The sequence below is a fragment of the Cydia amplana genome, chromosome 10 (genome assembly GCF_948474715.1).
Source record: "Cydia amplana chromosome 10, ilCydAmpl1.1, whole genome shotgun sequence".
NCBI lineage: Eukaryota > Metazoa > Arthropoda > Insecta > Lepidoptera > Tortricidae > Cydia > Cydia amplana.
Window position 1 is genome coordinate 13,029,843 of NC_086078.1, and position 26,007 is coordinate 13,055,849.

Below are 26,007 nucleotides of genomic sequence, written 5' to 3' on the forward strand. Positions count from 1 at the left end.
TGCTTTTCACTCTTAGGCATAAAGAAAGAGATCAAATTCCATTTTTTCCATACCTAAGCATGAGGCTTCACATTTTCTACTATTTAGTAGCTGGCGGTAAAAATGTGGCTTCCCAACTGCGAAAACTTATGAATAATAAATTTTGAAGCCACTAAACATTGCGTTAAAATTATGTGCGAAAAACGTGAATATTACAAAATTAACTAGTCGGCACAGTAAAAGCCCGTCTTTTACCCGCCAAAACGTCATCAATCTAATTTAATTTACCTCATAATTTCCCAACCAGCGGTGTTGACATCGCACGCACGATTTTGTAATCGCAGCCAAGAATTTAAATACGTGTAGGTATGATTAGATCTGAACACGCTACGTACAGCGATTTTATTCTTCAGGATTCGTTGACAAGTGTTGTATTTACTTACTTACATTTTATTTTTGCATATTTCATTTAAGTATGTTAATATCAAACAACTTATAACTATTATTATACGTATTACAGTGCCCTAATGGAATAGTGTAGGTATCCGAAGCCTATTAAAATCTCGTGTTGTTTAATACTAATACCTCAAGTTTAATCTTTCAAAATAAATGAGTTCTTTGATTTATATTGCTGGTGTATATTTTATAACAATATGGTTGACTGCTGTTTTATGTTGCGTGTAAAATTAAATGTTATTTGAGTTGTCTGCGTGTTCTAGATGATGATGTCACGGTCGGTTTCGATTCTCGAAAACGACTACTTAACTTTTATGACAATGTCTAATAAAAATTATAATTTAATGGGTTTTATGTCGTCAAATAAATAAGTAAAGACCAGACTCCGTCTAGTAATATTATATGTATATTTTATTGAGTTACGCGTTTAACTGACTTTGAAGAGTTCATTCCTCTCCTACTAAGAACTCCTCGAAGCAATTTCCTGAAGATTCGGCCGATTGAAGACTAAAGTGCCCTGTCATAGGCATAAAAGCCTGGCATCCATGCCTCGGACCCTAGGGTCACCTTCTAAAACGGATATTCAGATTGCGACTGCAGCAGCGTTATTACTACTGCCTGCTTTTACGCTCAGCAGTAATACTGCTACAGTATCGAATGTGTTCTGTATCAGCAATTAAATTCAGCACGATATCTGAATGATATCGTGCGTCTCTCTCGCGAGTCTCGCGCCAATACATGTACGGACAAGTACAAGCGAAATTCACGAAACTGAATGACATCATTTAGATATTACTCTGACGCCAGTGTATGTTCGAATTGGCCTGTATGTCACTGTCAATCTTCTTGATAAAATGAACGTCCCCGTCAGCAACTCCGCCCGCTGTAGTGCAACAGCAGTAACGCTGCTGCAGTGGCCTTAAGAGTGAGTGAAGTTTGTAACCAAATCATGTCTTCCAGGTCCGTCCCGGCTGGTTCAGGTGATGCTGCCGCTGGTGCGGCGCGCGCGCGGGCGGGTGGTGCTGGCGTCGTCGATCCTGACGCACGTGGCGGCGCCGGTGCGCGGCGTGCACGCCGCCTCGCTCGCCGCGCTCGACGCGCTCGCCTCCTGCCTCCGCCGCGAGCTCAAGCCGCGCGGAGTGGACGTGGTCAGTTCATACAACTACTGTAAAAGAGCTTCCAAACGATAGGTGTCATAATTACGAGTATATTCAAAACGTGATACTTGATGTACATAAGCAATGAGTGGACCGAAACAGGCTTCTATGTTACAGTGCTTATCTACAAATGTTAATCAAATGAAATCAACTGATATTATTTTTCTTACAAATTAAGGGCCTAATAAATTACAGACACACAATGCTAAGATGTGACGCATCCTCGTGCGTGATGTTAGTTCAAGGAAACGTCCGTGTTCGATTCCCTCGGGCCAAGACTTTTCTTTGTGAAGTAAAAATAGCCTGTCAAATAATTTCACAACGTCCCTTGGGCAAAAACGCGACAGTTGCCCTCGTTGTTATGTTTCACTATATAAAGTATCTTCATGCTTTTACCTGACAATATCAATATCGCTGAACCGCAAGAGCTGCAATAACTCTATAGTCTCTAAGGTGCAAACAAAGTTTAAAACGATATTTTGAAATAGAGCGTTCGACCGAGAGAGTTAATTTTTTTGTTTCTGTTTTATGCACCTCGAGACACCGGTAGAGAAAATTGCACTATTTTGAAATGTCTCACTTGGGATGGAAAACACAGTTCTGAATAAAAAAAGGAGAGTGTAACATTTCCTGCTGTGCATTGCAAAGGCTTTAGGCCAGGAGTTTCCAAACAATGGACAATGGTTTTTTTAAAATAATGCCAAATACGTCTTTAAAAAAAATTGAACCACGTAAGTATAAGTACCAATCTACGGAATCTAACGTCTAACCTTATTAACACGTTTAAAAAGATCTCTAATATAATATTATACTTAAGTGTATAAAATAAATTTCTGTCAGTCTGTCTGTCTGCTATCTCTTCACGCTTAAACCGCAGAACCGATTTAGATGAAATTAGGTATGGAAATGGTTTGAGGCCCCAAGAAGGACACAGGTTAGATTTTACCAATCATCATCATCTTACGCAGACGAAGTCGCGTGTAAAAGCTCCTTAAATAAAGAAATTGTAAAGGAGTAAGTCATTTATTGCGAACATATTATTTATTAGGTACCTACATAATATAGGCCCTCCAACTCACCTCCAAGGGCGTAGCGCAGCACTGCAATCTGCAAGCATACCTATTTAACGTCACTGAATTTTAACGACATCCGACATAAACGGCTACTGTATAAATAAACTAACATTACTTTTATTACATTATGATAGCCCCAATAAACCTACACTTTATGAAAATTGTCTAAATGAAAATGTGCGATGCAATAAAATGCGAAAAGTTATGTTTATGGCCACTCATAAAAATTCTAACATGTGCCTTATCGACAGTTTAGTACACACGTACCTACTCTTTTTCTACTGGTTAATTTAATATTTGAATTATAACGTCACATATATTTTTTAACAACATACCGTTGGAATCATGACCTATTTCTTTCTAAAAACAGTCTTTCCCTAGTTTCATGCAAGATGCAAGTATATTCAAATGTGAGAAACGAATCACAAAACAAAAAGAAAGCAAAGAATACTTCTTAACTTTTTTTGCTATAAATACTACTTTAAGTATATATTACTAGTGACTAGTGATCCGCCCCGTCTTCGCACGGGTTAAAAAATTATACATAAACCTTCCTCTTGAATCACTCTATCTATTAAAAAAACCGCATCAAAATCCGTTGCGTAGTTTTAAAAACAGCGGGAAGCGACTTTGTTTTATACTCGTACTATGTAAGAAAATATAAAAGTATTATGACCTATATACATCTACGTTCGATTTCAACAATTTAGGTCAAATTAGAGGCATTGTTTAGTGAAACGTAAAGCCAGAACGCCAACAAAATTAATGAATTGGATACATTTGTTATTAACACATTATCGAATTTGACCCAAATATGTATCTGACCCGAAAGAGGTATATCAGGATCGTAGCAAGTGGAAATCCGTCGTCTCTGCCTACCCCTCCGGAAAATAGGCGCAATTATATGTATGTATGTATCTGACCCAATTAACCCATAATAGGTTAGAAACACAAGTAGATTATTCTACTAGATAATTGTAGAGTACCTATGTACGTAAATTTTTAAGGATATAGCCTAAGTTACATGAAATGAAAAATTGGTTATATTATACTCGTTTCAACACGGGTAGGGATTGCTCCCGGTACTGAGTTTGTATGGCGAGAACCGGAAATTCCCGGTTCTCGCCATACAAACTTTACAAACTCAGTACCGGGAGCAATCCCTAAACACGGACGACGTCTCGACCAAAACTTTTTTAATGCATAAATATTGTTATACAAAACAAGTTTTTACTAACTGATTAAGTAAAATGGGACACGACAATAACTAATGGTACATTAGAAAAACTACTTACTTATTACTAAACATAGAACTTTCCCTGGCAAAAACTAGTGCTGGAAAAATTAAACACTATTAAACATTTTATCGACGAGCGTCTCAAAATCTAACCTAACCTAACCTATACTCCTAACTGAGAAGGTACTAAAACAGAAATCAAATTCAAATCGATATAACAATATATTATAGCTACCTATCCTCACTAAAATTCGTACCCAAATATAAAAACAAAAAAGTTTATATTCATATCCGAATGTTTAGAAAATCGTCAATATATTTAATAAGATAAGATAAGGATGGCTGCATGATGGCCGCCATATCGTTATAATGTTTTATAATGTTAGTCACTACATCTTATAAAACAAAGTCCCCAAACTACTGCACCTAAGTACTTACAAATTTTTATGCATTTTTCACCTATCAATAGAGTGATTCTTGAGGAATGTTTAAGTATATTTGTTAAGGTTTTGTATAACCCGTGCAAAGCCGAGGCGGGTCGCTAGTATTTTCTATAAACTTATGGTACCTACATATCGAGAACCGTTATTTTGATGTTTCATTGTGTAAATCCCTCGTTTAAGCCTGAAAGAGGTCTAGGTATACCTACTTATAACTTATAATAAGAAACCCGACTAGAACATAATTATATTTCACGCAAACGAAGTTACGGGTGTAAGTTAGGCAGTACGTAAAGTACCTAATTACATTATGGTACTGAACATAAGGATCAAACGTAACTTCGTCGTAAGTTAATAAAGTTGCCAAAATCGGCAGACGTCTAAATAAAGCTGCCCTTGATTAAATGTAAATGGTACATGGTACTTACCTTCTTAGTTAACAAGTCCCTACTGCCGTATTCGAACTTCAATATATTTACAAGAGACGTATTAGATCCATTCTAGATACGTTATAGTTTAGATTTCAACTGGTTCTCTTTTGCAGCTCAATTCGGGCAACCATGTCATTTTTACGTTAGATAGAGTTAGATATCTATTAGATGTGAATTGGACCTCTAAGTCATATCTTGTGGAAATCGTTCAAGAGTATCTCTTCAGAATCGCTTAATGTCAATTTTGACAGGTTAGATTTTAAAAATATCATTATCGTATCTTGGTGATGTCTAAAAGATATCTAATAGACGTATATTATTAGTCAACAATCAATTAATATAATTATATTTCAAGTTAAGATAGCAGAAGCTCTATTTATCTAAACAATAATATTAATACTTTTAGATCACAGCAAGCTGATATGGTAATACATGTAATTTTCATATTTAATACTATATAAGTAGGTATACTTATATAGGTAAGTAGGTATGCTTTTTAGCGATAAGACCGCCTGTTGTTTACCTCTGTTTGTATTTCTGTTTTATTTGTATTGTCTTCTTTTATTGAGGTGTGCAATAAAGAGTATTTGTATTGTATTGTATACTCAATGTATCAAATCGTTGAGTGGCGTACGGAGATAAAATCGTTACTTTAACATTGTTACCAGCTGTAATGAAATATGAAAAAGCTTTTTGTTAAGTACCCCGGGATCAAGATTGGCATAAAAGATGAATAACAGGAAAACCTTTTATTCCAATACCTTTAGCCTGATCAAAATAGAAAAACACGTGGATCATCTTGTCATATCAAGGCCGGGCTGTCAATTTCTTTTGTCAGGTAATTGTAGGTACTATTTACAGCCAAACTGTGACAACGCAGTATGTTGAATATTGTTTCTCAAATATGCGTGAAAATATCTTCATTATGTAAATTATGTTCGTAATATTAGGCTAGCTTCAGACTTAAGACGAACGCGGAGGATCCACGTAGTCCTCATTTTCCCCTTGAAAATATTCTGACACTATTCGTTGTTATGCCCATTCGTTTGATTTTATTCGAATTTTTAATTTTTAAAAGTGTTAGGAGCATTTAATTCGTATGAAATCTGTTTTTAGGGTTCCGTACCCAAAGGGTAAAAACGGGACCCTATTACTAAGACTCCGCTGTCCGTCCGTCCGTCTGTCACCAGGCTGTATCTCACGAACCGTGATAGCTAGACAGTTGAAATTTTCACAGATGATGTATTTCTGTTGCCGCTATAACAACAAAAACTAAAAACAGAATAAAATAAAGATTTAAGTGGGGCTCCCATACAACAAACGTGATTTTTGACCGAAGTTAAGCAACGTCGGGCGGGGTCAGTATTTGGATGGGTGACCGTTTTTTGCTTGTTTTTTTTTTTGCTTGTTTTGCTCTATTTTTTATTGATGGTGCGGAACCCTCCGTGCGCGAGTCCGACTCGCACTTGGCCGGTTTTAATTCGCTCCTGATCTGATTTTTGCAATAAAAAAAAAGTCTAAAAAAGCCAAACGTAGGGGCATAGCTATGGTTAGTATACATCAAATTACTTATGTAAAATTATTTTCCATAACATCAATATCCAGAGAGGAAAACGGGGACTGCGTTTTTATAGAGAAGCGACCGTATAATAAACCAATATCGTTGACAGGTGGTTGTGGCCGCCGGGGAATATACGACGGGCAGCGCCTGGCTGTCCGAGGAGAAGCTGCTGGAGCAAGCGCGGGACATGTGGAAGCGGCTCAGCGACGAGCAGAAGGGCGCCTACGGCGAGGACTACTTCGAGACCGCGCTGCGTAGCCTGGAGAAATACACCAAGAGCGCTGTAAGTATAATATACGACGGGCAGCGCTTGGCTGTCCGAGGGGAAGCTGCTGGAGCAGGCGCGGGACATGTGGAAGCGGCTCAGCGACGAGCAGAAGGGCGCCTACGGCGAGGACTTCTTCGAGACCGCGCTGCGTAGCCTGGAGAAATACACCAAGAGCGCTGTAAGTATAATATACGACGGGCAGCGCTTGGCTGTCCGAGGGGAAGCTGCTGGAGCAGGCGCGGGACATGTGGAAGCGGCTCAGCGACGAGCAGAAGGGCGCCTACGGCGAGGACTTCTTCGAGACCGCGCTGCGTAGCCTGGAGAAATACACCAAGAGCGCTGTAAGTATAATATACGACGGGCAGCGCTTGGCTGTCCGAGGGGAAGCTGCTGGAGCAGGCGCGGGACATGTGGAAGCGGCTCAGCGACGAGCAAAAGGGCGCCTACGGCGAGGACTTCTTCGAGACCGCGCTGCGTAGCCTGGAGAAATACACCAAGAGCGCTGTAAGTATACATCACGACTGAATAATTTAAGGTGTCTTGGAAATAAATACTACTATAATTTTAGTCAGTTATAATACCGGACACGTATTTTTTTCTTTTGTCTATTAAACAAAAATTTGCAAAGTTAGAGAGCATCTAAGTTGAGGCTCGTACTAAAAAGTGTAGCACAACTTGAAGACACGCGGAACTTTAAGAAGCTTAACATATAATAGCCCGATATAGATATATATATTATGTGATTCCAATCTAATCTTTATACGTCAGCGCTTTCTCGAACAAAACTCCTGACTTTTGGCATTCGGACCGCCTGATAAAGATGCCTGTCTTTGGCAGCATCCTGATTATGGCGCTTAGCCGCCGATTGTGCGGGCGGGATGTCGCTATAACACGCGCAGCGTTGTCTCGCTCAAACATCGAAGCGACGTGCGAATCTTATCCAGTGTGCTAAGCGCCAATATCCCTCCATCCCAATGAAATTAGTACCTTTACCGCATATCCCTTACATACCCGTAAACGCTTTTTTTTTATAATGAATTGGGTGAACACGTGATATTGCCGAAAAAACAAAAAACTTATTACCGTGAACTGTCTGAACCTAAATTAAAATTATTACAAGCTCTCAGCAACTCTCGGCTAACGATGTGGCAGAATGACCTCTCATATTTCAAAGTACCTCATATTCATCCAGAGTACCAGCCGGCAGACAAAGGTCGGCCTGATTTAGCACGATGTCATTTAGATTGGAGTTAATTTATGAAATTAAATAATCCGTTTACTCAAATTAGCATACATTTTGAACTACAATTTCATTCTTTTGATCTTCAATTTTTATTACAAATGTTAACTTAGGCTCTTGCAAACGTAATATTTGCAGACTCATTAGTTACTGAGCTAAGACGTTTGATTAATCCTATCCACATTTTTTATACATTATTAAAGCAATATGTCAAGTAATATATAGCTGATGGTCAAGCAGATCTTGTCAGTAAAAGCGGCCAAGTGCGAGTCGGACTCGCCCATGAAGGGTTCCGTATTTAGGCGATTTATGACGTATAAAAAAAAACTACTTACTAGATCTCATTCAAACCAATTTTCGGTGGAAGTTTACATGGTAATGTACATCATATATTTTTTTTAGTTTTATCATTCTCTTATTTTAGAAGTTACAGGGGGGGGGACACACATTTTACCACTTTGGAAGTGTCTCTCGCGCAAATTATTCAGTTTAGAAAAAAATGATATTAGAAACCTCAATATCATTTTTGAAGACCTATCCATAGATACCCCACACGTATGGGTTTGATGAAAAAAAAATTTTTGAGTTTCAGTTCGAAGTATGGGGAACCCCAAAAATGTATTGTTTTTTTTTTTATTTTTGTGTGAAAATCTTAATGCGGTTCACAGAATACATCTACTTACCAAGTTTCAACAGTATAGTTCATATAGTTTCGGAGAAAAGTGGCTGTGACATACGGACGGACAGACAGACGGACAGACGGACAGACAGACAGACAGACATGACGAATCTATAAGGGTTCCGTTTTTTGCCATTTGGCTACGGAAACCCTAAAAAGGCGTTCAAATTTTCTATGGGACGATATCCCTTCGCGCCTACATCATCTTCCTCGCGTTGTCCCGGCATTTTGCCACGGCTCATGGGAGAGCCTGGGGTCCGCTTGGCAACTAATCCCAGTAATTGGCGTGGGCACTAGTTTTTACGAAAGCGACTGCCATCTGACCTTCCAACCCAGAGGGTAAACTAGGCCCGTTTAGGAATTAGTCCGGTTTCCTCACGATGTTTTCCTTCACCGAAAAGCGACTGGTAAATATCAAATGATATTTCGTACATAAGTTCCGAAAAACTCATTGGTACGAGCCGGGGTTCGAACCCGCGACCTCCGGATTGCAAGTCGCACGCTCTTACCGCTAGGCCACCAGCGCTTTATCCCTTCGCGCCTACATTTTTAAAATTTGCCGTCTTTTTCTACTGACAAGATCTGCTTGACCATCTATATTTAATATTTTTGGAAAACACACAGCATGCAAGACAGGCATGAGCACCTTTTTAAGGTTTTTTTAACAACGTTGTGTTTTTAATTGCAACGTCAATCATTCTGGAATAAAGCCCTGGGGCTGTTTTCATGTAGCGCAGTAGTAATGTGCGAGTGCTAGCTACGTAGTTACTGACGTATAGAAAAAACCTTCAAATTCTAGTGAAAGTAACCCAAGAAGCGCATTTAAAAATGTTAATTATGTTATGTATATCGCTTTAATATTTTAGAAACCTGAATTCGCCTTCGTAGTGCCCTATTCTCAGGCCCTATTAGTGCATTTCACTCGATGTATTAGCTCACGACTCTTCCGAGCAGTAATGAAGGCACAGCCTAACGAGAGAGAAAAAAAACCATCATACGGCAAAGTAGTGCGTTAGAGAGGGACAATGTAAATCTCTCTCAAATATCGGTTTTGTTAGTACTATTATCTAGACATTGCCTTTAGTTTATTATTACACTTCGCAATTAATTTCGTAGCATATTCAATGCCTACATCCCGTGTGTACAGAAAACTCTCCGTAGCATTATGACGTGTCCCACAAAGTGAGAATATGTTGGCTTCAAAAGTAGTTAAAGCGCGTTCTAATGGCATTCCATAACTTTGAATAACAAATTGTAATTCGTTGGAAAAGCCTGAAGTATTTCGGGAAACCAACGCCGAACGAAGCTGTTGTCGTCTAGTGACGTTGCAGTAAAAGGCTTGGTAATGTAATTATGAGCAGCGGCGAAAATTGGCTGTTTCATCACTCCCGCCCTACCTACAAGCCCTACCTTTTAGGCTATTACAAAATGTAAATAAGTAGATTCTGCTGTGATACAGAATCAGACTTTTGGCTTGGCCGAAGATTGTGATCTTTTTCTTCAGTTGACATCGGATCCAGGACCACCGAACTTTTTGTACTTATAAACATAAATACCTAGATGTTTGATACATTCCATCGGCACATCAGTAGTCGTGGGCATAGACTAGTAGGCATTCGAACATACACTGACATCAAAATGATATCTAAACGATGTTAGATGTTTAGGTATACATAGTACGTCTCGCTTGCGCTAATATATATACGGGCAAGCCTGTAGTTGATAGTCACAGACAAGACATCCTCTAGACTGAGCATAGTAACGCTACCCCCTCTGCCACTCATACGGTAGATTTACTCCATCTTCGAGTCAATCCCGTGCCGTGATTGGTCCGTGTCTTTGAACGGACCAATCACGGCACGGGATTCGCTCACCTCGTCCCCCCGCACCCCCGTATTTTTGGCAGCATCGGTTTCATGAAATAATTGCTCTAAACTCAGTCTAGAGGATTCCTAGTCTATGTTGATAGTATACGAGATTGTACAGTTCGTACATTTTCTGCATTGAGAAGGCAGGTGTGAGGAACGGAACGTTTTTCCCCTCTACGTGACGCGACGACGCCGACTGAATAGTAATCTTGCTCCAAAAATATGGTTGTTAAATAAAGCCAATTAATTAATTTGGGCTATTGTTTTAAGACTAACAGGACCTGGAAGTTCATTTCTCCATACAAACGTACTCGACTGTTAGTAAGAGTACACGGCACACGACACGATACACGACATTGGGGCACAATAAATATGTATGTAATGTACGTGGTCCAAAATCCTGGAAAATAAATCAGGTGTTTATAAATGTTTTTTTTTATTATCGTTAGGTATTTAAAAGGAACGAAATTAATTTTCCTCCTTGCCTTTCACATTTTTTTTGTAATATCCAACGACTTCACACTCGCACTTCTCAGTTTCATCGCGCATAAAAATCAATGATCCAATTCCAAAGCTCAGGGGCAGTTTAGTCAAAAGCGACAATGCCAAGATTGCCCTCTGTTTCACCCTCTGCAGGAATACTAGGAGAGTTTTATATTTCTGCAATATGGACGACGACTTGAATAAGACAACGCACAGTATACAGTTTCTTTCATAAGTTGAGAAATTCTATTCGTTTTTACGACACTGTTGTTTTAGTTATGAGCAAAGAAATATATGTGTATATTAAAAAGATATTCATACTTTCCTTCTTAATCGATCAGCTTTCTTAGATTCTGATTCAAGATAAATAATAAACCTACATAAAAAACGGTTGTAACTAAATTTTAAAATAAACGTTTATCCAACATCGAAACCTGATCGAAACAGATTGTAGTAGTCTACTAAGTTATATGTGTGTGAAATTATCCCTATAGTCAGGGGTGAACTCCGTCTAGACAGTGCTCGTTAAGGCGTGCAAAACATGTATTTACATTCTTTAGAAAGCTTTCAGACCATCATATTATCGGAGTTATACCAGGTGGAAAGAATCTCGTCGTTTCGCGTGCTTTTTTACTTTTAAGTAGTTTTCTACTTCTAGGCGAACTCCATCTTATTTATCGTACACTCGCATACGAGTTAACCATTCCATTGCCACCTAAAGAGTTAAGAAGTGTTCCTATGAATTTGAACCGTCATTTGCCGTTACAGCTTATTAATCGCGTCACTTTTTTTGAGAGTCGTACGTCTAAACACGCACAGATAAAATATCTAATATGTCTGATATGTCTGAATGCGCACTTACCAAGCCGAGGTGGGGGTGGTGAGGTGAGGAGGTCTTTTGTCTCGACGATTTGGGTCCTAACTCAACTTTGTAGGTCTTTGTTAAACCGCTGTATCTGTTTTTAACACTGTGATAATATTATGAACTGTGAAACTACATCAAAGTTGGTGTAATCTTGTGACATCTTTTATTCAATGTGCTATATGTGAGGGAATAAATTTATATGGATTAGAGTTTTGTGAAGTACTTAGGTATAGTTCTCTTGGGTGTTTTCGGTTTGTAGTCGTATAATGATTCTACGAGGTTGTAAACAGGTATATTGATTTAAAATTAGGTACACTAATTTAACTAAAACGACGTCATTGCACACACCTTCATTTACTCGTATTATTTTTCCTGAAGTTTCGACAGTGATATTCGGTACGCGGAAAATCTTGCTAAAAGTTGTATCAACATTTTATAGCTGCGTGAATTTTTTGGAACTACCCGTTCTCGAATCCGTAGACAAGCGAAGTCACGGTCAGTTTCCTCTGCATTAAGTATGTTTGTGAGTTTAATTTTAAAATAGCATATTATTTCCAGGATGCTGACTTGACGGCGGTGACCCGCGCGCTCAGCGACGGCGTGACGCGCACCTTCCCGCTGGCCCGCTACACCCCCGTGTCCCCGCGCGAGAAGCTCAAGTCCATCCTGGCCGAGCACCTCCCGCGCTCCCTCTACGAAGGACTCTACACCGACTAAGCCAGTATCACTGCTTTAGATCTGCCTCGCATTTCATTTCCGATATTTCTCTTAACCATCCTATTAAATATTGATTACAAGTATCTGAATACAAGATATTCCAGTTATTTCGTCATCGCAAATTTTATTCCCGTAACGCTGTCGCCACCTTAAATTAAGTGTAAAATGTGACCATCTATTAGGTACAACTAGGTACATAAATAATTAAGTGCTGAGTACACCTAAGAATTTTATACTACTAATATTACAAGATAGCATACTTCACTATTGTAAGTACCTAGATAAACGACAGCTCCGTGAATAACATTGGTTGACCTATCGCCACGTTTTATTCAAGAGAAAGAGACACGCTCAAACCGTCTCTATTGTATTCTGATATCTGTTTAATGTACCACATTATCTTCGAACGAGCGAAATATTAAAATGTCTCTGAAATTTCCTTTGTGAACCAAATTTCTATCTCAAATATAATCGCCGTTGTGTCTACACAAGATGCAAATAACCGAATAAGGCAATTAGTATAAAATCTATCAGCCCTGATAATTAAGTTAGACGAAATTTCCCGTCCAAAATGAGGCCATACAACGCTCGGCTCGGGCTTGCATAAGCTACAAAGTTGGAGGAACTTCGTTGGTCATTTAGCCAGCATCTACTATCCACTTAAACACGTTCGCGGAACTCCAACACGAACTGAAACGAATTTCCTATTCAACTTGAAATTTTCGGTTCAATACAGTTAAGTAAATTTCACTTTTTCTCACTAGTAAAAAACTAGAGTATTACAGAATCGTTTAGCTAAATACTTACACACAGGCGCACAGTCTACCTAATCTTTTTCACTAAATCATTTGTATAAAATACCCTCGTCAAATAATCAGATAGCAAACGTCCGACTGACTGTGGCTGACAGCTACTAATTACGAAGGTCTGTAATATTTTTGTGGTCATAATAAGTTGTTAACTCACACCACCTGACGTTATTTTTTCTGCATTAACGCTAATTTTTGCGCATAATCCCTTAGATCCTTAAATCTATAGGTACAAATTTGTATGTCAAATTATTTCGTAATATTACATATACAAAAACAATGCTTGAAAGTAAATTTTATTGCCTACTTATCTGCAAATATGCATCCAGATTTTACTATTAGTTATTCATGGAAACAATATTATTACACACTAGAGTCTACAAACACACAAGAAGTTACTTCCCAGAACCTAACATTGTTTCCGTAAGTAATGGACACTTCCAGCTATGAATATACATTACAGTGGCGAAGTAATTTCTGTTTAATAAGTTGGTCGGTATTTCACTGCGAGAGCTCGACGCTAAATTATTGTTTCCTTTTCCAACTTGTAACTTACGCCTAACTTACGCCTTGTGAGTCTTGTGACTACGGTAGAGCATATTTTACTTACTATGCATATTATTTATTACGTACCGTAACAGTATAAAACTTTGCCCTTTAACATAACTTTGCCCACCACGTCACAGCGTTTCTTCGCTTTCTGAAGAAAGTGTAACTACTTTTAAGTTAGGTATTTCGCTTTTACTGAACTGTGACGCGGTGGGCAAAGTTATGTTCAAGGGCAAAGTTTTATACTTATATGGTATATTTTTGTTTATTTCTGTAGAGTACTCGTTTGTAGTATTTTTTATATCAGGTTTCAGAATTCCGATGATTAATTGCGAACTGCAAGCTACGGGTGATGTTCAATTTTGCTTTTATAATTAGCTCTCGATCAACCGTGTCAGCGGCATATGTTTCGTTGAATTTTGCACTTAAAAAGCTTTGAATTTTAATTTTGCTTCACATTTCGCTCATAAATATTCAAAGCAACAACGAACGCTAATAACACTATCACATTTGATATGAGATCGTCATAAAATAACTTTCTATCCCGTTTTAGACCACTTAGTCGCGTCGCAGATGCACAGAAGACTAGTTTTCAAACTTCTTGGTGCTAAAACTTAATGTACCTATAAGGCTAAGTTACACCTTTTACCATATATTACTATTACAGAGACGACCAGGCTTGAAAGAAGTGAATTACCACCGTTTACTTATAAATCAAAATATATAGCAAAGTATATGACAAAAAAGTCATATGCCGACGTACTTATAAGTTCCGGAGTGGTCGGTCATAATCATAATTGTTCATATAAATATTACGTAACATTGTAGTATTGTAGTTGTAGATAATTACATTTTTGTACCCACTGCAGGCGAGGTAGCGTCAACTGAGCATATACAATATGTTAATTATTATGCTTGTACTTTGAATAACAAGGAGCACGTGCCGAAGCAAATAACCAAATATAGAATTTATGTAAATTGAATTTGTGTTACACGCTGACCGCCGCGTCGCCTACGACTGCAGTGTACGTAGAAAACCTATTTCGTTATGTCGTTATGTATTAGTTTCGTACAGTCACGGACTTTAATTGTTGAGTTTAGGGTTTACTTTACATTAGACATTTCATACCGTTAGTATTGATAACCAAATTAGTTTGAACTCTACAGTTAAAGTCCGTCACTGTATTACATGTATTCACTTTCTATGTGTCCATCAAATTTTATGTCGTTGAATTTGTTGATTAATTATGTATGTTGTTTTTTAGAGTTTATGTTTTAATTTTTTTTAGTATAACGGCTTAGTACGCTCAAAAATAGTGAAAACTGGTAACTATACTTCAAAATTTCTTTGCCCGTTTTGGTTATTCTTGAATATGTCTATATTGTTGCATATTTGTTACCTTGCCCTGAAATAAAACATAGGTAGCTTCTGTATTATTTGTTTCCTAATTTTAATTTTTTTCATAAGAATACATGTATAACTATTGCAAATGCCTAAAGATGCCTAAACGCACCAGAAATTTCGGTTGTTTCCTATTAATTTCGATATGTGTAATTTATTTGTCAAGTACCTATTAGTATAAGTACAATATGAACGTCTAACTTGGACACTGTGTGTGTCGCATGGCATGTAACAGAGTACACTTGAAGAAGAGTCATCAGAAGAACCAGAACATTTATTTACGGCATATTTTATTGCATGTATCATCAACGCAACGCCAGAGTTTTTTGGAGGTTTTGAGTTAGTGTAGGTACCTAATCTTGATGATACATGTAAAAAGTAAAGATTCATTGATTTTACAAGCTGGGAAATATAAGGCGCCATATTTTGTGGCAAATGAATTGTCTAGGTCAACTTTTAACAACGGCGCCATTTACATAAGGCATCAAATTCGAAGCACGAAGATCTAGGCTTATAACACAACTAAGTACTATTGATTGTATAATCAAAGAATCTTTAGGTAAAAGTAAATTAGCTGTTAAAATCACTTTAAAATCTTGTAATGGTTTGAAGTTTCTATTAAAAGTTTTTATCTTTAATTAAGTAGGTCCATACAGAATTAGCCGATTCACGAGGAATCTGCCACGAGAAGCAGCTCTGTCTGATCAAGGAAATACAGACCGAATAATAAAAACAAGACCGAACTGTTTCACGCCGGAATTTCCTCGCGAGGCATCAATGTGGACCCCCTATTGTAAATTTCTCTTACAAAGGGTCAAAGTCAAGTCGATTTTAGTTGTAGAGCCAATGTGTACCAGCTGAAGTAGCTGAGCAGGCGAGGTGTCTAATACCTATATCTTCACCCGCTCTTATTATCATAACATTAAAGTTTTGTTCAGACCACCTGGAATACCTCGCTTTTCTACTTCTGCCGCTGACTGTACTTTTCTCTGTTTGTATTTATAAATTAAAATGGCATTGTAACAAAAAGAGTGAAAGAATTTTGTCATCCAGCCAAATCCATTTGGATGACTGCAGGCATTTAACTTACGAGAGAGCAATTGACAAGAGTTGATAGTTTTACGTGTGGATATATTTCGAATTATTGTGTTTGTATTTTTAATAAAATAAAAAAGGCTTAATAAAATGGTTTCTTTTAACACTAAATAAGATGTAGTAGATCCAAATAACTTCTTGAGTGTATTAACATATTAACAAGTCGCGATTCACCCAAATCCTATAAAGGATTCATATCTGGGTGACCGAGCTTCGCTCGGAAAACATATAATAACTCGGAAATGCGCGTTTTCCCAGAGATAAGACCTAGCTAGATCGATTTTTCGCCCCCGAAAACCCCTATACCAAATTTCATCGAAATCGTTAGAGCCGTTTCCGAGATCCCCGATATATATATATATATATATATAAATAAATAAATAAACAAGAATTGCTCGTTTAAAGGTGACCATGACCAGTTTAGTTTTCCATTCCAATTAACTATGTGGTCGACAGATATTATCGCATCAGGGATAAGGGCTAATGGATTCCCAATCGAAGTACGCTTTTAACGGTTTTACACTCTGCTATCCAATCCGGTTTGATAAACGCGCTGAATGTCATTTCCATGTAGGGCTTGCAATTCGAATATTCGAATATTCGAATTTGTCGAATATTCGACCTGTTTTGATATTCGAATATTCGGCCGCTCAGGTTTCGAATATTCGAATATTTTTTATTACTATAAAAAAATCTATGTCATCCGCCGTAGTTACAGTTTCTGTGTGTTTTACGGGTATTTACAGTGAATGAGGAACGGTAGGTACCCAAATACGAAGGAAATAATATTTTTACTGTATTCCTCTCGATAGACTTCGTGAATACAGTGAAACCTAACTCAATTTAAAAGAAAACGAAATCAAAAAGTATGTTATTTTTACGGTGCGTAAGTTTTAAGTTAAAGGGTCATTCTGTTTATTCAGTACAAGAGTACGTTAAGCGAATTTTTTAAGTCTAAACCTTGCCACTTATCGCAGTTCTCAAATTTAATCATACCAAACCTGCCCAACTTGGTAATCTAACCATGCACCTTTAGCTGACGAATAATCCACCCAGTACTCAACTAACTTTTTCCCTTAAATATTCCAATATTATATAATTAGCCGACCATTAGGAATAATAACTTGCCAAAACAAATAAAGTCAATAAAGATTCAAAATACAATGAAATTAAAGGCTTTTTTACAGGCCTCTGAGTGATTACAAGTTACTTAATTTAAATCGGAAAATAATTACCTACTAAAAAAAATATCTTACATACCTAGGTGTTTGGATGGTTAAAGTTATATTATTTCACGCAACGACGCATTTATAATAAGTTTTATCTAGAAATATTAAATAAGTCTAATTTTGGCGTTTTACTTGTTTTTATAAATGTGGGCATCTTATAAATAGTAGGATGATAAAATCTAGTCAATTAAGTGGATTTCTGCCAAATATCCTTAGTTTTAGCAATATGTGAAAAAAGCTTTTGAATAAAACGATAATAAACCGATTTCTCGTTCCTTTTCTTATTTTTTATAATATTCGAATAATTATTCGAATATTCGAATACGTCGTCAGAAAAAGTCGAATATTCGAATATCTGAAAGTTTCGAATATTTGCAAGCCCTATTTCCATGGCATTATCTTAGTTTTCTTCCATTAGGTGAATTACAATTGTAATAACGAAACGTCAAAAATCTATAAACGAGAATTAAATACACACCCCAGACACGAATAGTTTACCAAATAAATTTATTTAAATGTGCAATTAAACAAAAAACTATGTGATTCCAGATCAATGAACTTTTACATTAAGCGATGGACAGTCTAAAAACGATTTATAAAATAAATGACTATTTATACATTTAAAAGTTTCAAAATAAATATAGGTATTAAAATAATTTGATTTCAATAATAATACTTAACATACGTGGGCTCAGTTGGCCCCTACCTTAATTTAGTTACAGCCAGTTACAACCAACGTAACGTTTACGAGATGGAATAAAAAGCCTCACATGCATCACATTCCATTTTATTCCCAAGGCAATAATAAGATAGGTACTACGTTCATCCCTCATGGGGCCATGTTGGGCACGTTATATGTTTTTACATCTTGGCGAAAAAAAATCATTACAACGAATAAGTTTTTTTTTTAATTTACATACAAATTTCGCGTGCGACTTTCCTTTAAAACTTTAAGATCTGTCAGTAGGTATGTCGAAACCAAGTCACATAGTGGCAATGTCGCAGCGAAAAAGGCGTTTTGCACTGAGTTATTTATTACAGAAACAAATTTTCACAAGAATTGTCATAAAGACCGATTTCAGAAAACGATGTCTGACATTTTAGTCTGTAAATGCGGTCAAGGATACACCTTTAAAATTAGCCAAGTTATTCGAGCCCACACTGAACTATACATATATTATGTACGTAAACGAATTAAATGGTAAATATGTTCAGCACTCGTCTCAGCCGAGTAGGCTCAACGTCGAAGCATACATAGAACATGATTCCGTTAGCCCACAAATTTTCCTAAGGCCTACTTATCTTTTAAGAATGGATATTTTCGACTTGAGCAAGGCCTCGTATATCGCTGCCAACTATAACATACGTACGTAGGTAAATATTATACCACCCATATTTACATTAGCTATTAGGTAGGTACGCGAGAAAATTATTGCAAGAAGTGATCTACTTGCACCTTCCCACTAACCGGGGCCTTCCAGCCATAGTTATATGAGGCCATCAATTCAAAGTTTGCATTAACTTACTGTGCCATACTCTTGTGGATAAAATGCAACTTTCTCATTAATTTTTGAAGGATAAAGACACCTTTACAAGCTGGCGCGGGGAAAATTATTAATACCTACTAACTCACATTAACTACCAGACTGTACTCGTACAAAATTTATAAGTATACTTTAAGTAGGTACAGTATTTAATTTAATTTTATCCAAGCATATGCACTACATATTATACTTTACTTCGTGATATTTATCACGTACCTACACAAATTCAAGACAATCGAAGTTCAAAGCTTAGCGACATCATTCTATTCCCGTATTGGATTACTTTTGTCTTCTAGTTGACTGTTATAGAAAGTAACACGAAACCAGCTTGTTAGTGCCGGCTCGCTTTCCGTAGATGGACGGAAATAACTGAGACTGAGTTCCGGATTACTCAATAATATAAGCAACAATAGGTATGTATAGAAGTATTGTTGAACGCAGTCGCTTTTGACATAAAATATTAGTAAGTTGATATTTGTACGGCCAGAAACCAAAACAGAATTTTGACGTTATAGAAAGAAGGCTTTGGTATTCATTTCTGAATGGCAAAATCGACACGCGTAACATACTCACGCAGTAAGCTTATTGACAAGTTTTCTCTAGCAGCAAAGTATATTTGCTTAATATGAAAATTTCCGTTAAGTTTAACAGTGGGGTGTCTACTTAAGACATGAAATCTGTATCAGAGCACTGGCTTGTTTTTAACAAACGTAGCCACAAATATCTAGTTCGGGCTTATTAAAAACGTCTCAAGGAGTATAATATAGTTGGTGTAACTGAGCCACAAAGAAAGAAACTATTCAGGTCTCTGAATAAATGAACCAAAGCTAAATTAAAGTGCCGTAGGTTGAGAAAACGGAGTAGGTATGTATTTAAAAACTCGTAGCTCTTTTTTGGATCACAATAAGGCTCCTATCAATTTAATTAGCAATCTTGAGGCCATTCTCGAGCGACTTAATTGATTTCAAGCACTCGATAGAAAAAAATCACGATCACAGTAGTAAAAATTTGTAAATTTTTTGCACAAAAGCTAAAAGTATGAAAATTGCTTCTAAAAATCGGCAATATCATGTTTGAGGTAATTTATCGATAAGTTTTTATATTGCAACCATGGTCCATGATTGCAACGTACAAAAAAAATCAAAAACATGATATCCGCGCTCTTGGGCACGCACTGCAGCACGCTCATCCATCTCACTCGCTCACGCTTACGCGCAGTGAGAGTGAGAGACGAACACGACGAACTTACTGGGCCTTAAATGAGTTTTCAGATGCACCTGGTGGTTGTGGCTAATGCGTAACTTTTCCCTACTGGTGCGCTACTAACTTGATAGAACTGTCTCTCTTAGCGCAGAATTGAGATAAATGACTGTACTTAACAACATTTACAAGTTTATCTAAATGTACTCGGGGGACTAACTAAATATTTGTACTACTTTAAAAACATATTTTAGCTTCCTCTCTTTACAAGTACAAATGATCCAAATTGCAGTAAAAACAACTTGAAGTTATTTTACGTATACCTAAGGTTTCGTCAGATTCATATCAGACCCTTTAGCATGACTTGCGTTGTCGCGCGCGACTCTTCATTATATGTGACGCTATATATGAAAGGGGACCTTATTGTCGATGGCGCTTACGCCATTATTAACGATGCTCTGATGTAAATACAATGCCGCGCGACGCTGTGCGGCGTAAGCGCCATCGACAATAAGGTCCCTTTTCATAGATAATGCCCCATATTATCAAGCGCGCGCGCTAAGTGTAGGTTCGACAACACAAGTCATTAGTAAGCAGTCGGGTGTCAAATTTGCGAAAATAGGTAACTGACCAAGCGAGAGCGAAGTTATCCGATTTAAGTTTTGGTTTTTCAAAATGACGGAGATGTGGATATATGTAGGTAATGTCTGTCAGTCACAGAGACATTACTCATATTTTTAATTGGCTGGCTTTTAGAAGTCTAATGTAGGTACCTAATTAAGAAAATATATCAAAATCTAATTTATAATCATAATAAATAGCACGTCAAATTTGTTTTGAAAAGGATTGATTTGTTAACAAAGAACACAATAGGTACTATTGTTATGTTATATTATACCAGCCAACGATACCAGCGCAGAAAGGAAAAGTCCATTTAAAATAATTAAGACCACATTTATAGACGGTATGCTGGCTAAATACAATTAAAGCAGAATGCTTCAGACGAAGGCGGTAAACTTATTTTAATGAAATACTTTAGCGAATTACGAATCGTAAATAAACATTTATTTGATCATGAAACATTACTTGATTCAACTTTGTCAGAACTTTTAGTAGAATCGTTTAAGAGGTAACATTAAGTGCGTCGTTGGGATAAGATTGAAAGGGATTTTTGGAAGGGTTAGACGAAAACTCGCCCGTATACCTAAACATGACGGGCGACTTTTTTAATTTACCCCTCATGAAAATACACTTTCAATATTACCCCAACGCACCTACCTCCTCCAGGACCACAAAGTTGAATTCCTGAAATGTTGAAATTCCAAAATGTTTACTTTGACTTGAACTTAACTAGACGGAGCCCCGCGAACGGGGCTCCTATTTCTAGGCGGTTTGCCCTTCGGGCATCTGAAGCTACCTAACGAACCTAACCTACCTACCTACCTATTGATTTAGTCTGATATCAGTGATATCCGTGAAAACATTATTCAACATTTTGAGAATCCAACATTTTGGGATTTTAACATTTTAGGAATTCAACTTTGCGGTCCTGGAGGACCTACCTCAGCCCGTTTGACAATAAATAATAATACCTACATTACATACCTAGGGAGGTGAATTCGTGAATGCTTCAGATCGCAGGTGTTAAATATGCGATCTGGGGCTTTACGAATTACCGCCCGTGGTTTGTCTAAAGTTTTACGTCTTGCCTTGGCCAGGAAGTGAGATTTTCTCCTCGCGTAGCGGGGAGAAAATCCCACTTACGGGCTTAATTAAATTTATGTAAGGTACTCGTACCTACCTATTTTAATAGGCGCTGTAGTCGGGGAAACGAAAGGTATTATTATAAGAGCCATAAAGGTGCAGCTAGGAAAGAAATTTTTAAGTAGAACTTCGACTGAATCTTAACCATTTCTAATGATATTCACGAAATTTAGGGAATATAATTGAAAGTTTAATATTTTTGCATCGAACTGTTTTCATTTTTGAGCACAGTTCTTGTTTTGGATGCTAGTACTTATAGTGGCCTATTAAGCTTTATTAAAAAATCACGAAAGCGTTTAAAAATATATTGTTCAATGTCAACATTTGTAGAAGAAATAGTCAACAATGTGTGTATGGAAATAGTTGTATGACCAACTATTTTCCCCTAAATAGATAATTTTATCAAAGCGAGTTAACGTCTGCAATTCAGGCAGCTTTGTCATATAATATTAAATTTTTAACGGGAAAACTTTTGCAATATTTTCTCGTTTACAGTTTAATGTGGGCTTTATGTCAGGTGAGCAGAGACATACCTACATGATCTACATAGATCACGCAAGTAATAGGTGCACGATCGAATGTTATTAATTTTTTTACAACGTTGTACACGAGTATAAGTAATAAGTTTTTTTTTTATATTTCTGTATACTTTCTATAACATTTTTCCAATAATTAGATGAATGACGAGTACATATTTTCCTTTTCTTCGTTCGTGTCAAGATTCCTTAATTAATGAATAATGATGGATGCCTTGAAGGCAGGAGTGTTGGCAGCCATGGCATTCGCGTCCCCTGGGGTCGAGTTATAAATATGTTTATACTTATATAATAATAATCTTGAGATCTCCATCATAGTTGAGGATAATGACATGTAACTCGACAGTAAAAGTAATCACGGTAACATTGGTTACATTGGCAAGTAATTATTTTTCCTATTTTTTTATGGGTGCAATTTATACTTGGTCAACCAGATCTTGACAGTAGAAAAAGGCGGCAAATTTGAAAAATGTAGGTGCGAAGGGATATCGTCCCATAGAAAATTTGAATTTCGAGCCTTTTTTTACTGGCAAGATTTGCTTGACCAGCTATAATAACCATGCGACTTCTAGTTAGATAATACGATAAATGTCTTTGTGTTGGCCTTACATGAGGTGAGATAAAATATGGTGCGCTCCGCTGGGGGTCGCAATGTGGCCGAGTGCTATAGAGCCGGTTTCGACCAGAGTTTTAAAAATGTAGCTATTTTACAGTAACGGTATTTTTAATGTCATTGACTATTAGAAGTTAGAATCACATCCTTATTTATAGAAATAAATAGTTGTCAAACATATCGTAACACACCTTTACTATTAGTGGCATGGACGGTATGGTATGGCCATCACTATCTATTTTATGCTGACTGTATAAAACGTACAGACCACGTTGTACTTACAACGTGACGATTTATTTTCAAACAAGAATGAACGAATGAATGGCACTATGAATAGGTAAAATATTGGTTTTGAGTAAAAATTATCTATCCATAAAATCGATCAAGTAAAACAAGACTAGTGATATTTAGTATTAAGGTTAATGCGCATATTAAGCTAATGCGCTACGCTACGTAGGTACGACAATACGAGAATTACTAGTTACCGGCTACGGCGTAGCACTTTTAGCTACGCCTTGAAGAAGCAACAAGTTAAAAGCAGAATAACAAAGAAAAACCGTTTCGAACAACATAGTGCATTGTTTGTAACGTTATCGAGGCCTGACCTCGACCTACATCCGCGCCGAAGGTCACTGCAGTGGCTGCGGCACCACAACTCTCGCACTACACCTGCGATCATTAAATAATTAAACTCCGCCAAACTTTTAGCATTTAGGTGAAACTACTATTTTAAATATGCACTTGTGTTTTAGAAACGTTTTTTTATATGTACCTACGTTCAAATAAGGTACCTGCGCCAAAAAAGGCCCATCGAAATTTTTTTTATCGGTTCAACGGTTTAAGCCTTATTTATGTTTCCATATCCCACAGGCCTAAAAAACAGATCTAATTGACTCATATCTTTTTAAAATATATGTTTGACGCCCGCCAAACTATAATTAGGTATTTAAATACATACCGAAGGAAGGTAAAGGAAATTAAATCATTTTTTATCCTTGTCAAGGTATGAATAAGAGATGCGATTTCCTTGATAATCCTATTGATCGAAACAAACTTTGTCTTTAAGAAACTTTCTGCCCTCTGGGAAATTTGCCACGGAGCTAACTGAGGTATCCAATGTCCACTTAATGTCACACTTTAAAACTGACAGAAAGAATTGAAAAGTTAGTATTAAGTTACACATAATATAAACAACGGAATTCAGTTTGCTATAATTGCTATAACGCTGCTACATACAGTAGGTATTATAACTAAACGTATGCAAAAGATCACCCGTTTCTGAGTAATTTCATCTTTTATGTTTAACTTTGCTTAATTTTAAAGTGCTTTGTAACAAAATAACGAGAAAACTTGATTAAATACGAGTGGAATGAAGAAACATCACGTACATTGGTTAGGCTCCTTGGCTGTGGAAATAAATAGCACACTTTCTCGCCATTGGGGAAAACCGGTAAAGCTAACGGTACGACGAGCGACTTAAATATCCGACGTATAAACAATCAGACTGGTTATTTGCTACACGAGGCACATCATGCGACAATAGTTATTCACGATACAAGTGCGGAAAGTAGGACATTCTCAACGAGTGGTGATAAATTAAAACACGATCGAAGGAAGTGTTTTAAAACTTTTAAATCGACACGAGTTGCGAATTATCTATTCGCACTTGTATCGTAAAACGTTTTACAGTGCATATTTATGGCCCTTAGATCTAAGGTTATCTTCATCTATTACTGAAACGAGATCGAGTAAACAGGCAAGCGAAATTCTATATCTATGCAAGCGAGCCTCATTAGCGCCATCTATTCAGCTGTAAAATTCGAATACAGGTATTATCCCCCTATCCTGAAACAATGCCTAAATATTATTTAATTCGAGAATAGACCCACTGATCTAGAGTTAGCTGTAACTTAACATGAATTAATCCCATTGGGAAGTAGGCCATTCATGCATATCTAAAAGCACTTGGGCTGTTTCATTTTCTAAATGGAACACGTTTTCAATATTACCTACTAAGAATCGTTCTGTGTTTACCAAGTACGGATATTTAAATACATAATTTGAAATATACGAGTCGTTTTAATATTATTTGTTGTCTGGAAGAGATCGCTTTATTTTTGCTTTCTGCTTGGCGATTTCCTTGAAATATAGCAAAGTTTTTAGCTATGAAGCAACTATTAAGGGAGTCGTCGTCTTGTTACTCATCTATACAAAGCGACCGAGCATACACTTGATGTCATTAAAGGTCATATTTCTGCTCCATTAAATCCAGTGAATTCCTTGTATGTATGTAAATATGTAATGATATGTAAATATGTATCAGCACTGCGATACAACGAGGAATGCCGCCAGCATCCTTGGTACTTGGTACTTGATATACAACGCCTCAAGGGCCTATTCTAGATTTAAGCTAAGTAGCTATTAATTTAGTAATACCACTGTATATATCTTTTATGTAAATAAATAACCCGACCAGACCGTTTGCGTGACACTGAATCGAACCTATGAACTTGCGTAATAGGTAGAATTTTCCTTACCTTTTTTTTCTTTATTTTCAGTACCTGGACTACGTAAAGGTAAATAGGGTTTAGTGGCAGCGAGAGTACTGCGGTCTCACGGGACGGGATGTTTATTTCAGCGGGTATTGCAGATGCGTCGTTTGTTCCGGCCTGACCTTTAATAATGCAGGGGTTAATTCCAGCGGACGAGCGTGACAGCTTTCCTGCCACGAATACGTATATAATACTAGCTGTTGCCCGCGACTTCGTACGCGTGGATTTGTATATTGGTGGTTATATATTTCTACATTAGC

General features: G+C 37.1%; 2 protein-coding genes across 2 annotated transcripts in view; one reads left to right on the forward strand and one right to left on the reverse strand.

Annotated features, from left to right (window-relative positions):
* The window catches only part of LOC134651386 (D-beta-hydroxybutyrate dehydrogenase, mitochondrial), a 68,366-nt gene extending 55,847 nt beyond the window's left edge, over positions 1-12,519 (forward strand). Inside the window, exons 6-8 of the mRNA XM_063506480.1 lie at positions 1,396-1,583; positions 6,444-6,617; positions 12,296-12,519. Of these exons, the coding sequence (XP_063362550.1) occupies positions 1,396-1,583; positions 6,444-6,617; positions 12,296-12,454 (521 nt within the window). The 3' untranslated portion in view covers positions 12,455-12,519. The remainder of the gene's footprint in view (positions 1-1,395; positions 1,584-6,443; positions 6,618-12,295) is intronic.
* LOC134651466 (guanine nucleotide-binding protein subunit gamma-1) overlaps positions 1-26,007 on the reverse strand; it is a 126,780-nt gene that overhangs the window by 76,792 nt on the left and 23,981 nt on the right. The window lies entirely within an intron of this gene.